The sequence below is a fragment of the Thalassophryne amazonica genome, chromosome 8 (genome assembly GCF_902500255.1).
Source record: "Thalassophryne amazonica chromosome 8, fThaAma1.1, whole genome shotgun sequence".
NCBI classification, from domain to species: Eukaryota; Metazoa; Chordata; class Actinopteri; order Batrachoidiformes; family Batrachoididae; genus Thalassophryne; species Thalassophryne amazonica.
Genome location: NC_047110.1, coordinates 49,700,844 through 49,715,957, shown reverse-complemented (window position 1 = coordinate 49,715,957; position 15,114 = coordinate 49,700,844). Strand labels below are relative to the sequence as shown.

General features: G+C 39.6%; 1 protein-coding gene across 4 annotated transcripts in view; it reads right to left on the bottom strand.

The window, feature by feature from the left end:
• The window catches only part of LOC117515559 (growth arrest-specific protein 2), an 81,050-nt gene that overhangs the window by 24,919 nt on the left and 41,017 nt on the right, over positions 1-15,114 (bottom strand). For all 4 annotated transcript variants that reach the window (XM_034176172.1, XM_034176171.1, XM_034176173.1 and 1 more), the window contains exon 3: positions 7,395-7,525. In XM_034176172.1, coding sequence (XP_034032063.1) covers positions 7,395-7,525 — 131 coding nt within the window. The remainder of the gene's footprint in view (positions 1-7,394; positions 7,526-15,114) is intronic.

The following is a 15,114-nucleotide window of genomic DNA, read 5'->3' as shown; positions in this document are numbered from 1 at the left end:
GCTCCAGGATATTGTGTTCTTCCTCAAACACACATTGAGGGGCAGGCTCGGCCATGGCTGGAGAAATATCCTGCCATGGAATGGAGTCATGTCCAGGAGAAGTTGTAGTATACAAATAATGAATGTTTATGTGTTCAATGGTACGAATATTTCATGAGGTGAAAGATGGAACGTACCATTCAATGAGGCGAATGAAATATTCATTCCATTGAAAGAATGAAAAAAACATTCATTGTTTGTTTTATAGAACAGTGAAAATAGATCCTTGTCATTTGATATTTTATTACACAAATAATTAATGTTTATGAGTTCAATGGTACGAATATTTCATGAGGTGAAAGCTGGAACATACCATTTAAAGCCGAGTTGAATGGTATGTTCCAGCTTTCATCAAATTAAATATTTGTTCCATTGAAAGAATGTATAAACATTCATTATTTGTTTTATATAATGGCTAAAACAGATCCTTGTCATATGATATTATATTAATTTATAAACAGAAAAGGGACTTGCGTTTTGGTGTTCCACTGCTGCTCTGACATCAATAATCCAACATGAACTTTAAATAGGAGTCCAAAAATAATAGTGACAATGGAGTCTGTGATGCCATGCACTGACTTTGTGTACTTGCAAAGAAAAGAAAAAAAAAGACTGCACCTCCTCCTAACAGCTCTTCGTGCCTCCAGACAACTTACAGAGTTGTGGATTTGCTTTTGTGTGTGTTAGAAGAATTAGCTCCGTCAATTAGCTCTTTCAAATCATCGTCCATCAGCAAAATAAACTCTGCCATGTTTAGCTAAACGCCGCCCCCACTAGTCGGTGGTGTTCGCAGCGTGCAATGATACAAACTGTATGTATGTACGAGGTCTGTCCGTAAAGTATAGGTCCTTTTTGTTTTTTTCAAAAACTATATGGATTTCATTCATATGTTTTTACGTCAGACATGCTTGAACCCTCGTGCGCATGCGTGAGTTTTTCCACGCCTGTCGGTGACGTCATTCGCCTGTGAGCACTCCTTGTGGGAGGAGTCGTCCAGCCCCTCGTCGGAATTCCTTTGTCTGAGAAGTTGCTGAGAGACTGGCGCTTTGTTTGATCAAAAATTTTTCTAAACCTGTGAGACACATCGAAGTGGACATGGTTCGAAAAATTAAGCTGGTCTTCAGTGAAAATTTTAACAGCTGATGAGAGATTTTGAGGTGATTCTGTCGCTTTAAGGACTTTTCACGGTGCGAGACGTCGCGCAGCGCTCTCAGGCAGCGTCATCAGCCTGTTTCAAGCTTAAAACCTCCACATTTCAGGCTCTGTTGATCCAGGACGTCGTGAGAGAACAGAGAAGTTTCAGAAGAAGTCGGTTTCAGCATTTTATCCGGATATTCCACTGTTAAAGGAGATTTTTTTAATGAAAGACGTGCGGGCAGATTGCAGCGTCGGCTCGCAGCCGCCGCGACGCTCCGTCACAGGAAAAACACCTCTGTTGGAAGCCTTGAGGACAAGTTGGAACATCTCCAGCTGATAAACAATTTCTCATATACTCACTCCACTGAAAGCCATCAAAAGCCGCCTGGATTTTACAAATGGTTATCAACACGGAGGTGTTTTTCCTGTGCCGCCGCGCCGCGTCGGCTGCGTCCCGACGCGCGGACCCGTCCGCACGTCTTTCATTAAAAAAATCTCCTTTAACAGTGGAATATCCGGATAAAATGCTGAAACCGACTTCTTCTGAAACTTCTGTTCTCTCACGACGTCCTGGATCAATAGAGCCTGAAATGTGGAGGTTTTAAGCTTGAAACAGGCTGATGACGCTGCCTGAGAGCGCTGAGCGACGTCTCGCACCGTGAAAAGTCCTTAAAGCGACAGAATCACCTCAAAATCTCTCATCAGCTGTTAAAATTTTCACTGAAAACCAGCTTAATTTTTCGAACCATGTCCACTTCGATGTGTCTCACAGGTTTAGAAAAAATTTTGATCAAACAAAGCACCAGTCTCTCAGCAACTTCTCAGACAAAGGAATTCCGACGAGGGGCTGGACAACTCCTCCCACAAGGAGTGCTCACAGGCGAATGACGTCACCGACAGGCGTGGAAAAACTCACGCATGCGCACGAGGGTTCAAGCATGTCTGACGTAAAAACATATGAATGAAATCCATATAGTTTTTGAAAAAAATTAAAAGGACCTATACTTTACGGACAGCCCTCGTATGTATGTAACCAAATTTGCATGGTAAATGCAACGCAACACAAATACGACTAATAATCCATGTCATGTGACATACAAAGCACCAATCAAATGACAAAGATCCACTCAGCCGTTATATAAACTCTCATATGCTTTATGCAACAGAATCTGGGGTTGAGTACCAGTACCAATGGGCGTTAGGGTCTATATAGGACTGTCTCACAAACAAAATGACAGTGGGGGGTTGACCTGAGTTTACCCGTGATTTTGGATTTGGATGGTAATTTGATGCTTTCTTCCTTGGCTAATGCCATACCCAGCCACCACATTTTATGAAACCTGGTTCATAAGTTTGGGAGGTATCCTTCTGACAAATCAAACAACGGAGAAACGAGAGAGAGAGAAAAAAAAAAACTCATTTGTTGTTAAAAAGACATAAATCATATTGACCACAAGGCTAACAAGTTTTGTCAAACCTTCATAAATATGTTTAAATTTGATGGCTGCAAATTTGCATCCAATTACTCAGTGAGATGTTTCCAAGATCCAAGACAATGCAAATAATTTGGAATACATGAAAGAAGTTGAGTGTTTTTGACTGTCTTAAGAACATTAATCATGGTGTGTGTGAGTCCATGAAGTCCTGAGTGATGACTCAGTAAAATACACATTTATGGAAGATTGCTTGGGTTAAATTACAAATCACCATTCCCAAGGTTACTTGTTAATCTTATGATAAAAACCTCACTCAAATCTCAGAAGAAACGGACATTTACTGCAGTTCTGCCATTTCTCACGGGGGACGTGGGCCCCCATCAGTTAATGTGTCCTTGCCAGTGTTATTTTTTCTTTTGCCCTGCTGAAGGCAGCATGAACCCCATCCCCCAACCACCTTTACTTTCAGAAAACTGTTGAGCTCAAAGTAAAAGGATTCATTGTTTCTGCCGAGCAGACAAAGTGTAATAGAAGGAGGTGGAATAAAGAAATATAATTTAGTATGCAATTAATTATGCAGTGTTACATTAACACCACAGCAAATGCATATGGTCCCAGTCAAAATGGCATTAAATTTATTCTACAACAGTGTGACTCAAGACAGTTGAACAAATTAACATTCTAATAGATTTGATTTACACTATTTTGAATGGAATCATATTTACTTGCTGCATTGCTAATTTAATATGGCAAAATTTATACTTGCAGAGACAAATGACAATGATTGAGTTCAATACATTAAATATGAATTTAAATTTGCCAATTGTTCGCTAAGAGATTAAATCTAGGCTGGAGTTCTGCCATGCTACCCCACCCCCCAGTGTCTGGCAAAGTGAAGCTGAAATGTTGTCTTCTTTTGAACCTAACCCTTCTTAGTGCCACCCTATCAAGAAGCAGTAACTGGTGAAGTAATAGACAAATGTTGCACTATGTCCAGTTTCTCAAAGCATGGCTTCAGACTTGTCATACGGATCTTGGAAGCTTCCCTCACTAAACTGTTTTGGTGACTATCACTAATTTATTTTGTTTATATAGCGCCAAATCAGAACAAAGTTGCCCCAAGGCACTTCACACAAGTAAGGCCTTACCTTACCAACCCCCAGTGGTGGGCACAGTTCCACTAGTCCACTCACTGCTATGAAAGTAGCTTTTCAGATAACTTTGAAAAGCATCATCGGACCAATTATCTTCCGATAACTTTTGGTCCGATAATTTTTAGATTGCTAATATGTTTTTGCAGGTGAAGTGAATAAAGCATTAATAATTAAAAACCTTTGTTAAGTCTGATATCAAAGATTTTAGCGCTTACTTGTTAAACGTTTTGTAGCAGAAGAAATGCTGTATTCTCTGTAAACAGAGGAGAGCTGGTTTCAGGAGAAAGTGCTCTATTCTCTGCAGTCAGAGAAGAACTGGTCACAAGATAACTCCTCTTGACACCATACCAACTCACCGGCAATATCACCCAAGTCATCCAGAGGCATACAGTTTTAACTTATGGTTAAAATTTTAACAAAACTAATTTTTGAACATGTTACTTAAATTAACTTCATTTCTGAAGTTTTATAAAGCAAAAATATCAGCTATATGTTTTTGTTTTAAAGTACTGCACTAATTTTGAAGGTTTTAGTGTGGACATGCTGTGCCCTATTCATCATAGGTAATCCCAGTACAGTCACGACAGGAGAAATGCATTTGAAACACTCTGATCAGGCTCCACACGGACAACAGCATTGAACTCTCTGTATATTGTGCCTAAAACTCTGAATATATTCTCTGGGTTTATAGACGTTGTTACTTGTTACTGTGTTTGTTTTAAATGTCAGAAGAAGCTCAGGTTGCTTCTCCTATATTTTCCTGTTTGCTCTACGGTCTCTAATGCCATCTACTGGCCAGTAGTATTCACCCTAAATATTGAGATATCCCATAAATTATCGTTCTTTGTGCGCCTGATAGTTGTTGCAGCCTCTTGCTGCAGCTAAAGAAAAAATACACATTTTGGTTGTATAATTGACTATAATTGACTGAGGTTGTCACTCGGGAGGAGCTCGGAGTCGAGCTGCTGCTCCTCCACGTCGAAAGGAGTCAGTTGAGGTGGCTCGGGCATCTTTTCCGGATGCCCCTGGACGCCTCGCTGGGAGGAGGCCCCGGGGAAGACCCAGGACACACTGGAGGGACTACATCTCTCGGCTGGCTTGGGAACGCCTTGGGGTTCCCCCAGAGGAGCTGGGGGAGGTGTGTGTGGATCGGGAGGTCTGGGCGGCTTTGCTTGAGCTGCTGCCCCCACGACCCGACTCCGGATAAAGCGGAAGAAAATGGATGGATGGATGGGTTGTATAATTGTATTTGCAATTGTCATCGTGGATTCTGTTGTTTAAACCGCAGAACTCTCTGGCACTAATAAAAAAAAAAACCTGTACGCAAAGGATTATGGGTAAGGGTCTGAGCATCTAGGCACCAGTGGATGGCAGTGTTCTATGCATTCTGACCCCGGTTACATCAGACGGTTGTCAAATCACAAATTGACGTAGTTATGGCTTTTACAAATTGCTTTTTTTTTTTTTTTTTTTACATATAATTAAAATGGCATATTTTACAAAAGCACATTTAAATACCAACACACACGTCACATTAACGTGTTGGTTTTACATAGAATGAATGAGTTAACAAATCAGTGTTAGTGGAGGCTCATTTACCCTTGCTCCGTTTCCTAATAAAATTAATTTACTTTCCCTGTTTTTGAAGTGAGCTTGCATTACATTAACTGCAGTACTATGCTGTTTCTATTTTACTGACCAATTTAAATCAACTCCAAGAGATATGTGGTGACTGGGAAAGGTTCTTGCATCCTCAGTAACCGTGACACCATGAGTGGAGTCGTCAAGTATGAACCCTGCTAATAGGGATAAGCAGTGCTAATATACAAACTAAATAACAATAAAATTTCACTCAGTGAAAATAATGGAGGCAGCACCGTGGCTTACTGGTTAGCACTGTTGATTCACAGCAAGAAGGTCATGGGATCAATTCCCACCTGTGGTATTTCTGTGTGGAGTTTGCATGTTCTCACTGTGTTTGCGTGAGTTGCATGAGTGTGGGTGTGAATGCATTTGTTTGTCTATATGTGAACCTGCGACAGACTGGTGTCCTGTCCAGGGTGTACCCTGCCTCACCCTGTGACTGCTGGGATAGGCTCCAGCCCCGCGAGCGACCCTTGATTGGAGTAAGTGGTTGAAGATGAGAAGATGAGTGAGAGTGAAAATAATGAAACACAGACTTCTCAGATGGTCCATTATTACAATTAATCTCACAGTAAGCCATATTATGTTAGATATTAGTAATGAAATACACAAAAGATGAATACGGTCAATACATGAGCATCTAGTAGGCAGTGCTGGGCCTAGAACACTAAGTGCCACTTAAAGTGAACACATCCCTGACATGAGCAATCAGAGATTTCTGACGTTCACCAATCAGGATCACCTCCTAAATTTAATGGAGTCTTGCCCTAATATCTATCTGTGGTGCAATTTTGGTGAGAATCCGTGAAGTAGTTTTGAAGAAATCCTTCAAAGCCTATATAAAGGGAAATCTTGATCCAGAATCCGGATCTGTATCACCTCCAAAATTCAGTGGAGTCTTCCATGGCCTAATATGTAAAGTGAATCTTGATCCAGAATCTGGATCTGGATCTGGATCTGAATCATCTCCTAAATTTAATGGAGTCTTCCATGCCCTAATACGTATCTATCTGTGGTGCAATTTTGGTGAGAATCCGTGAAGTAGTTTTGAAGAAATCCTTCAAAGCCTATATAAAGGGAAATCTTGATCCAGAATCCGGATCTGTATCACCTCCAAAATTCAGTGGAGTCTTCCATGGCCTAATATGTAAAGTGAATCTTGATCCAGAATCTGGATCTGGATCTGGATCTGAATCATCTCCTAAATTTAATGGAGTCTTCCATGCCCTAATACGTATCTATCTGTGGTGCAATTTTGGTGAGAATCCATGAAGTAGTTTTGACGTAATCGTTCAAAGCATATATAAAGTGAAATATTGATCCAGACTCTGGATTTGGATCCAGATCCCCTTCAAAATTTAATGGAGTCTTCCATGGGCTAATATGTATCCATCAGTGCTGGGTCTAGCACACTAGGTGCCACTCAAAGTGAACACATCCTTAATTATTCATAACGTTTATGGCTTAAAATATCTTAAACAGATGACTACACCCTCCCTACAGTTGTCACAAGGGTGGGAAAATAATTACAGACTGAAACCATTTTTGTACCAGGCTGTTAACATGTTCATCAGCTGCAGAGTTGGGCATTTTAACATGGGTATTTATGTGAAGTGACTCACTTTTGGAGCCAGCCACAAGTGGTCATTCAAGGAACTCCAATTTTTAGCATTTTGCAGCTTGATTTCTACTTTAGAGTCTGTATTTTCAATAAACCCGCTTATTCCAGTTAAGGGTCACAGTAGGCTGGAGCCTATCCCAGCGGTCATTGCATGAGAGATGGGGTGCATCCGGGACAAGCCACGTGTATTTTCTACATAGGCTTTCCAAAGCATTTTTTACTTTTTGATTGTCCATCACATATTCAAACATAATGCAGTTATTGAGAGGTGATATGATTTTAAATTGTTTTCTGTCTGGGAGCACTTTCACACATTATTCATTCTCACGCTGTGACTGTTATTGTGGCAGACTGCAGTAGTACCTTGTTGTGTCCAGGAGCAGACAGGTCTCCAATGCTCTGCCTAAACTTCTCCTGCAGTGTCTCAGCCAGCTGGCACAACAAGTAACCGTTGTCTAATCGGTCCATGAAGCTCTCGCCTGTGATTTCCACACCTGACCGGAGTTATAAAGAAAAGAGAGGTTCCACTGTATTGAATATAGCCAGTACAATGTTCATAGTAAAAGTGAAGCTGATCCATTATGCCTGAAAGACCTGCTTTTATTGCCAGATTCAGTCATTTCTTACAGCAGCCAAAAATGCAAATATTACAAAAACAAAACAAAAAACAAGCAGAATGCATTGAGATTTTCTTTTAGTAAGCCACGGCACGGCAAAATAACATCTCACTGATTTGCACACTTGCAAAGAAAGATTGATCAATGTGTGGCGTCCAGTTGACTGTCTTCCAGAGGACCATTCTTTCTGCATTACATCATCATGAAATAGGAGGTGGTGGCAGAGACATTTTTTTTTATCCCCTTTCTGTTTCTTATAAGAAGGGAAGGCTGGGGGTTTTGACGTTTAATGAGTTCCAAATGTTGTAATTGAGCCCAGAAAAGGCGAGATTGAAATCTTGAAAAATACTCAGTGAGCTCCCGTCTTGTGCTCATACTCTACCTCTCACTGTGTGAGGAAAATATCTTACAGAGGGTTTTAAAAAAATTAAATTAAAATACTGAGTGGCTTTACTCAGTTCCTCTAAACACAACATTATGATTTGTCAGGAAGACCCAAAAACCAGTATCAGTAGGCCCATCTTTATCCCAAAATACTGTAGCCACCAGAAACTAAAATCAAAGTTAAATATATTAAACCTTGTCAGTATAAAGGTTTATAAATTGTGTAACAGAGTCATTTTATTATACATGATAATGATTATACAGTACTTTTATTATACCTAGGCCTTTGAAGTGCCTCGACATGTATCCTGTAAAATACAGTAGATCAATAGATAATTTAAAGAGGCTATTGCCTTCAGTTTGTAAGCAGAATATGTCAAAAACAATAATCACTATCATCTTGTAAGTCAATAAATTAACAAAGGCATGTAAGGAGGACAAACATGCTTAAATCTGGTCAACTTTGATCAGTGGTGGGCACAGCTAACCAAAAAATTAGCTTCGATAACAGATAATCAGCTAACTGAAAAGTTATCTTTTATAAAGCTAAATCGATAAACCACCCAAAATTTATCAGAAGCTACAGCTAACCAATAACTTCCAGTATTTTCTCCGGTACACTTGCAACTACTAACAAGCTGATTTTGAGTTTTAACACCATGATCACTTCTGGTAGCATCAAAGGCAACCAGAGACCAAAACAATGAGTCAACACTTATGTCTTTGTGCGTCCTGCACACTGCTGCAAGCTCCTGTTTACTACATGGCTTCCAGCAGAGAAGCAATTGAGCAAAACCAGGAAGCTCAACTCTATCAATAGCAGTGTTGCCGTGAGGCGGAGGTCTTGGAAAATAAAGCAGTGCTGACTTATGGTTTGGTTTATAAATAAAATTAATACGGACAGAATAACTCCATTAATGTAAATTCTGTCATTTGTACAAAGTTAAAATATAACATACATATTTTAATGTTGAATAATGCACTAATTCTGAAGTTTTGTAACAAACACAGACAGATGGCAAAGGATTATGGGTAAAATGTACCTCCGCTAACACTGATTGGTTGACTAATTCATTCTATGTAAACCAACACGTTAATGTGAGGTCTGTTGTGTGTTGGTGTTTACAGATAAATGTGTTTTTGTAAAATATGCCATTTTTTTTATTTGTAAAAAAAAACAGTTATTTAAAAAAAAAGCCAAGTTGTAATTACATAACTGTCTGATATAACCGATGTCAAAATAAATAGAACACTGTCAACTACTGGACGCTCAGTACTAGGGCAAATACTGCCATGAACACTACTGGCCAGTAGATGGCAGTAGAGACCGTAAAAACGTGCCAAAACAAAATTCCAGATAATCCGTTTCTGCTATGTTTAAGATGCGTGGAATTTAATAAACGCAAACTGAATTTCAGACATCTTATATATTACTCTGGACAACAAAGACGACAGACAGTGTCTGACATAAGCAGGACTCTAATAGCAAACAGGAATTGATTGCAATGATTCCAACTGAAAATAATGGAGGAGCAACCTGAGCTTCTTCTGGCATTTTTACATAAAACAAACACAATAACAACGTCTATAAACCCAGAGAATATATTCACGAGAGTTTTAGGCACAATGCTGTTGTCCGTGTCGAGCCTGATCACAGCGTCTCAAATGCATTTCTTCTGTCGTGAATGTACTGAGGTACCCACTGGGCACAGCATGTCCACACTAAAACCTTCACAGTTAGTGCATTACTTTAAAACTAAAACATATATCTGATATTTTCACTTTATAAAACTTCAGACATGACATTAATTTAAATAACTTGTCCGAAATTAGTTTGGTTAAAATTTTAACCATAAGTTAAAACTGCATGCCTCTGGATGACTTGGGTGATATTGCCAGCATATTAGTATAAGGTCAAAAGAAATGAGCTTTTTTCTTTCTTTTTTTTTACCTGCAGAGAATAGAGCAGTTTCTTCCACTCAACAAAAATATAAACGCAACACTTTTGGTTTTGCTCCCATTTTGTATGAGATGAACTCAAAGATCTAAATCTTTTTCCACATACACAATATCACCATTTCTCTCAAATATTGTTCACTAACCAGTCTAAATCTGTGATAGTGAGCACTTCTCCTTTGCTGAGATAATCCATCCCACCTCACAGGTGTGCCATACCAAGATGCTGATTAGACACCATGATTAGTGCACAGGTGTGCCTTAGACTGCCCACAATAAAAGGCCACTCTGAAAGGTGCAGTTTTATCACACAGCACAATGCCACAGATGTCGCAAGATTTGAGGGAGCGTGCAATTGGCATGCTGACAGCAGGAATGTCAACCAGAGCTGTTGCTCGTGTATTGAATGTTCATGTCTCTACCATAAGCTGTCTCCAAAGTCGTTTCAGAGAATTTGGCAGTACATCCAACCAGCCTCACAACCACAGACCATGTGTAACCACACCAGCCCAGAACCTCCACATCCAGCATGTTCACCTCCAAGATCGTCTGAGACCAGCCACTCGGACAGCTGCTGAAACAATCGGTTTGCATAACCAAAGAATTTCTGCACAAACTGTCAGAAACCATCTCAGGGAAGCTCATCTGCATGCTCGTCGTCCTCATCAGGGTCTCGACCTGACTCCAGTTCGTCGTCGTAACCGACTTGAGTGGGCAAATGCTCACATTCACTGGCGTTTGGCACATTGGAGAGGTGTTCTCTTCACGGATGATGCGAAGGAGATGTGTTGCACTGCATGAGGCAAATGGTGGTCACACCAGATACTGACTGGTATCCCCCCCCAATAAAACAAAACTGCACCTTTCAGAGTGGCCTTTTATTGTGGGCAGTCTAAGGCACACCTGTGCACTAATCATGGTGTCTAATCAGCATCTTGATATGGCACACCTGTGAGGTGGGATGGATTATCTCAGCAAAGGAGAAGTGCTCACTATCACAGATTTAGACTGGTTTGTGAACAATATTTGAGGGAAATGGTGATATTGTGTATGTGGAAAAAGTTTTAGATCTTTGAGTTCATCTCATACAAAATGGGAGCAAAACCAAAAGTGTTGCGTTTATATTTTTGTTGAGTATAGAACCAGCTCTCCTCTGTTTATGGAGGATAGAAAACATTTAACAGGTAGGTACTTAACTGATTTTAGATTTCATAGGTATTTGTAACTATTCGGCTTTGTTTACCACATCTGCAAAAATACATTAGCGTTCTAAAAATTATCAGACCAAAACTTATCGGAAGATAATTAGATCCGATGATGGTTTTCAAAGTTATCTGAAAAGCTAATCCGATAATGAAAACATTAGCGGTTAGCGGATTAGCGGAACTGTGCCCACCACTGACTTTGATGAATGAGATCAATCCAAAAAGCAGCTCTGTTTTGCCCATTATCACCTGCTGTATGGTTAGTGGATCTTTACTGATGATGAAAAATTAGGAGAAAGTGTGTTTTTCAGTGAGGCACAGACCAGTACCGGAATTATACTAAATCGGAAAAGTAACCCATTACATTCGGTTTGTTTCACAGTAGTTACATTGTAAAACTCAAACACCATGGTCATACCCAGGCATGCACATAATTGGTACTCATAGTGTTTGTGCATCCTAATACTAAATGATGAGCAGCAGAAAACAAAAGGGAAGCGCTTCATAAGAGGAAAGCAATGACAGATTGTAAGAAAAGTGTTTCCCTCTGCTGTGCATCAATGATTTATTTATTTATTTATTGCACATACAAGCACGATGAGTACCAGTTATGTGCACCCCTGGTCATACCAACACACAACTCTTTAGAAATGAATTTAGCATGTAGAATGTAGAGTGAGAGTTTCCACAGTGGTTACCCTCTAAAACTCAAATAGCACAATCACAACTCTACACAACTCTTTGGAAAGGAGTTTGTATAAATGTAGCCAAAGCAGACACTTGTTCATTCTCTCTGTCTCAACATACGTGTGGTTTTGTTACATGTAGCACACAAACACACACACACGGTCCGTGTCAAGATTCAGTTCTGCTCCACAGAATTCTTTGCGTCGCTAAAATGTTGTGAACAGCACAGAAGAAGTGCACCGTGTAGAGTGCCTTGTTACGAGTCCTGTACAAAGCTGCTTATTCTTCACTACTGGATGTGCATTTTGAGCATTCTTAATGATGGCCATTACTCCAATAAGGTGAATGCTTAACAGAGGACATGTGAACATGGAATCTGTTCCACACATTCTCATGACTTTAAAAGAGTTGGTAATGAGATTTGTATTGATTTTGAGCTTGTGCCTTTACATCAGCAGTATCGGTCCAATTAATGCTGGGGGTCAGGATTTCTGTTTCCATTCAAAAAGAGAATTCAGAACTATTCAAATCTAACACTGATACCAAATTCCAACATTTATTGACAGAAATTCTGTCATATTTAGGAGGACAGTACCAGCTTGGCATACAGTAATGTTCAGAATAATAGTAGTGCTATGTGACTAAAAAGATTAATCCAGGTTTTGTGTACAACCCCTGGCAAAAATTATGGAATCACCAGCCTCGGAGGATGTTCATTCAGTTGTTTAATTTTGTAGAAAAAAAAGCAGATCACAGACATGACACAAAACTAAAGTCATTTCAAATGGCAACTTTCTGGCTTTAAGAAACACTATAAGAAATAAGGAAAAAAAAAAATGATGGCAGTCAGTAACGGTTACTTTTTTAGACCAAGCAGAGGGAAAAAAATATGGAATCACTCAATTCTGAGGAAAAAATTATGGAATCATGAAAAACAAAAGAACGCTCCAACACATCACTAGTATTTTGTTGCACCACCTCTGCCTTTTATAACAGCTTGCAGTCTCTGAGGCATGGACTTAATGAGTGACAAACAGTACTCTTCATCAATCTGGCTCCAACTTTCTCTGATTGCTGTTGCCAGATCAGTTTTGCAGGTTGGAGCCTTGTCATGGACCATTTTCTTCAACTTCCACCAAAGATTTTCCATTGGATTAAGATCCGGACTATTTGCAGGCCATGACATTGACCCTATGTGTCTTTTTGCAAGGAATGTTTTCACAGTTTTTGCTCTATGGCAAGATGCATTATCTTCTTGAAAAATGATTTCATCATCCTCAAACATCAGAAAAGTGTCCAAAATATCAACGTAAACTTGTGCATTTATTGATGATGTAATGACAGCCATCTCCCCAGTGCCTTTACCTGACATGCAGCCCCATATCATCAATGACTGTGGAAATTTACATGTTCTCTTCAGGCAGTCATCTTTAAAAATCTCATTGGAACGGCACCAAACAAAAGTTCCAGTATCATCACCTTGCCCAATGCAGATTCGAGATCCATCACTGAATATGACTTTCATCCAGTCATCCACAGTCTACGATTGCTTTTCCTTAGCCCATTGTAACCTTGTTTTTTTCTGTTTAGGTGTTAATGATGGCTTTCGTTTAGCTTTTCTGTATGTAAATCCCATTTCCTTTAGGCGGTTTCTTACAGTTCGGTCACAGACGTTGACTCCAGTTTCCTCCCATTCGTTCCTCATTTGTTTTGTTGTGCATTTTTGATTTTTGAGACATATTGCTTTAAGTTTTCTGTCTTGACGCTTTGATGTCTTCCTTGGTCTACCAGTATGTTTGCCTTTAACAACCTTCCTATGTTGTTTGTATTTGGTCCAGAGTTTAGACACAGCTGACTGTGAACAACCAACATCTTTTGCAACATTGTGTGATGATTTACCCTCTTTTAAGAGTTTGATAATCCTCTCCTTTGTTTCAATTGACATCTCTCATGTTGGAGCCATGATTCATGTCAGTCCACTTGGTGCAACAGCTCTCCAAGGTGTGATCACTCCTTTTTAGATGCAGACTAACGAGCAGATCTGATTTGATGCAGGTGTTAGTTTTGGGGATGAAAATTTACAGGTTGATTCCATAATTTATTCCTCAGAATTGAGTGAGTCCATATTTTTTTCCCTCTGCTTGATCTAAAAAAGTAACCGTTACTGACTGCCACAATTATTTTTCCTGATTTCTTATAGTGTTTCTTAAAGCCAGAAAGTTGCCATTTAAAATTACTTTAGTTTTGTGTCATGTCTGTGATCTGCTTTTTGTCTACAAAATTAAACAACTGAATGAACATCCTCTGAGGCCGGTGATTCCATAATTATTGCCAGGGGTTGTATATTCCTTATTGTTACATGGGAAACAAGGTACCAGAAGATTCAGTAGATTCTCACAAATCCAACAAGACCAAGCATTCATGATATGCACACTCTTAGGGCTATGAAATTGGGCTATTAGTAAAAAAAAAAAAAGTAGAAAAGGGGTGTTCACAATAATAGTAGCATCTGCTGTTGACGCTACAAACTCAAAAGTATTATGTTTAAACTGCTTTTTTAGCAATCCTGTGAATCACTAAACTAGTATTTAGTTGTATAACCACAGTTTTTCATGATTTCTTCACATCTGCGAGGCATTAATTTTGTTGGTTTGGAACCAAGATTTTGCTTGTTTACTAGTGTGCTTGGGGTCATTGTCTTGTTGAAACACCCATTTCAAGGGCATGTCCTCTTCAGCATAAGGCAACATGACCTCTTCAAGTATTTTGACATATCCAAACTGATCCATGATACCTGGTATGCGATATATAGGCCCAATACCATAGTAGGAGAAACATGCCCATATCATGATGCTTGCACCACCATGCTTCACTGTCTTCACTGTGAACTGTGGCTTGAATTCAGAGTTTGGGGGTCATCTCACAAACTGTCTGCGGCCCTTGGACCCAAAAAGAACAATTTTACTCTCATCAGTCCACAAAATATTCCTCCATTTCTCTTTAGGCCAGTTGATGTGTTCTTTGGCAAACTGTAACCTCTTCTGCACATCTTTTATTTAACAGAGGGACTTTGCGGGGGATTCTTGCAAATAAATTAGCTTCACACAGGCATCTTCTAACTGTCACAGCACTTACAGGTAACTCCAGACTGTCTTTGATCATCCTGGAGCTGATCAATGGGTGAGCCTTTGCCATTCTGGTTATTCTTCTATCCATTTTGATGGTTCTTTTCCA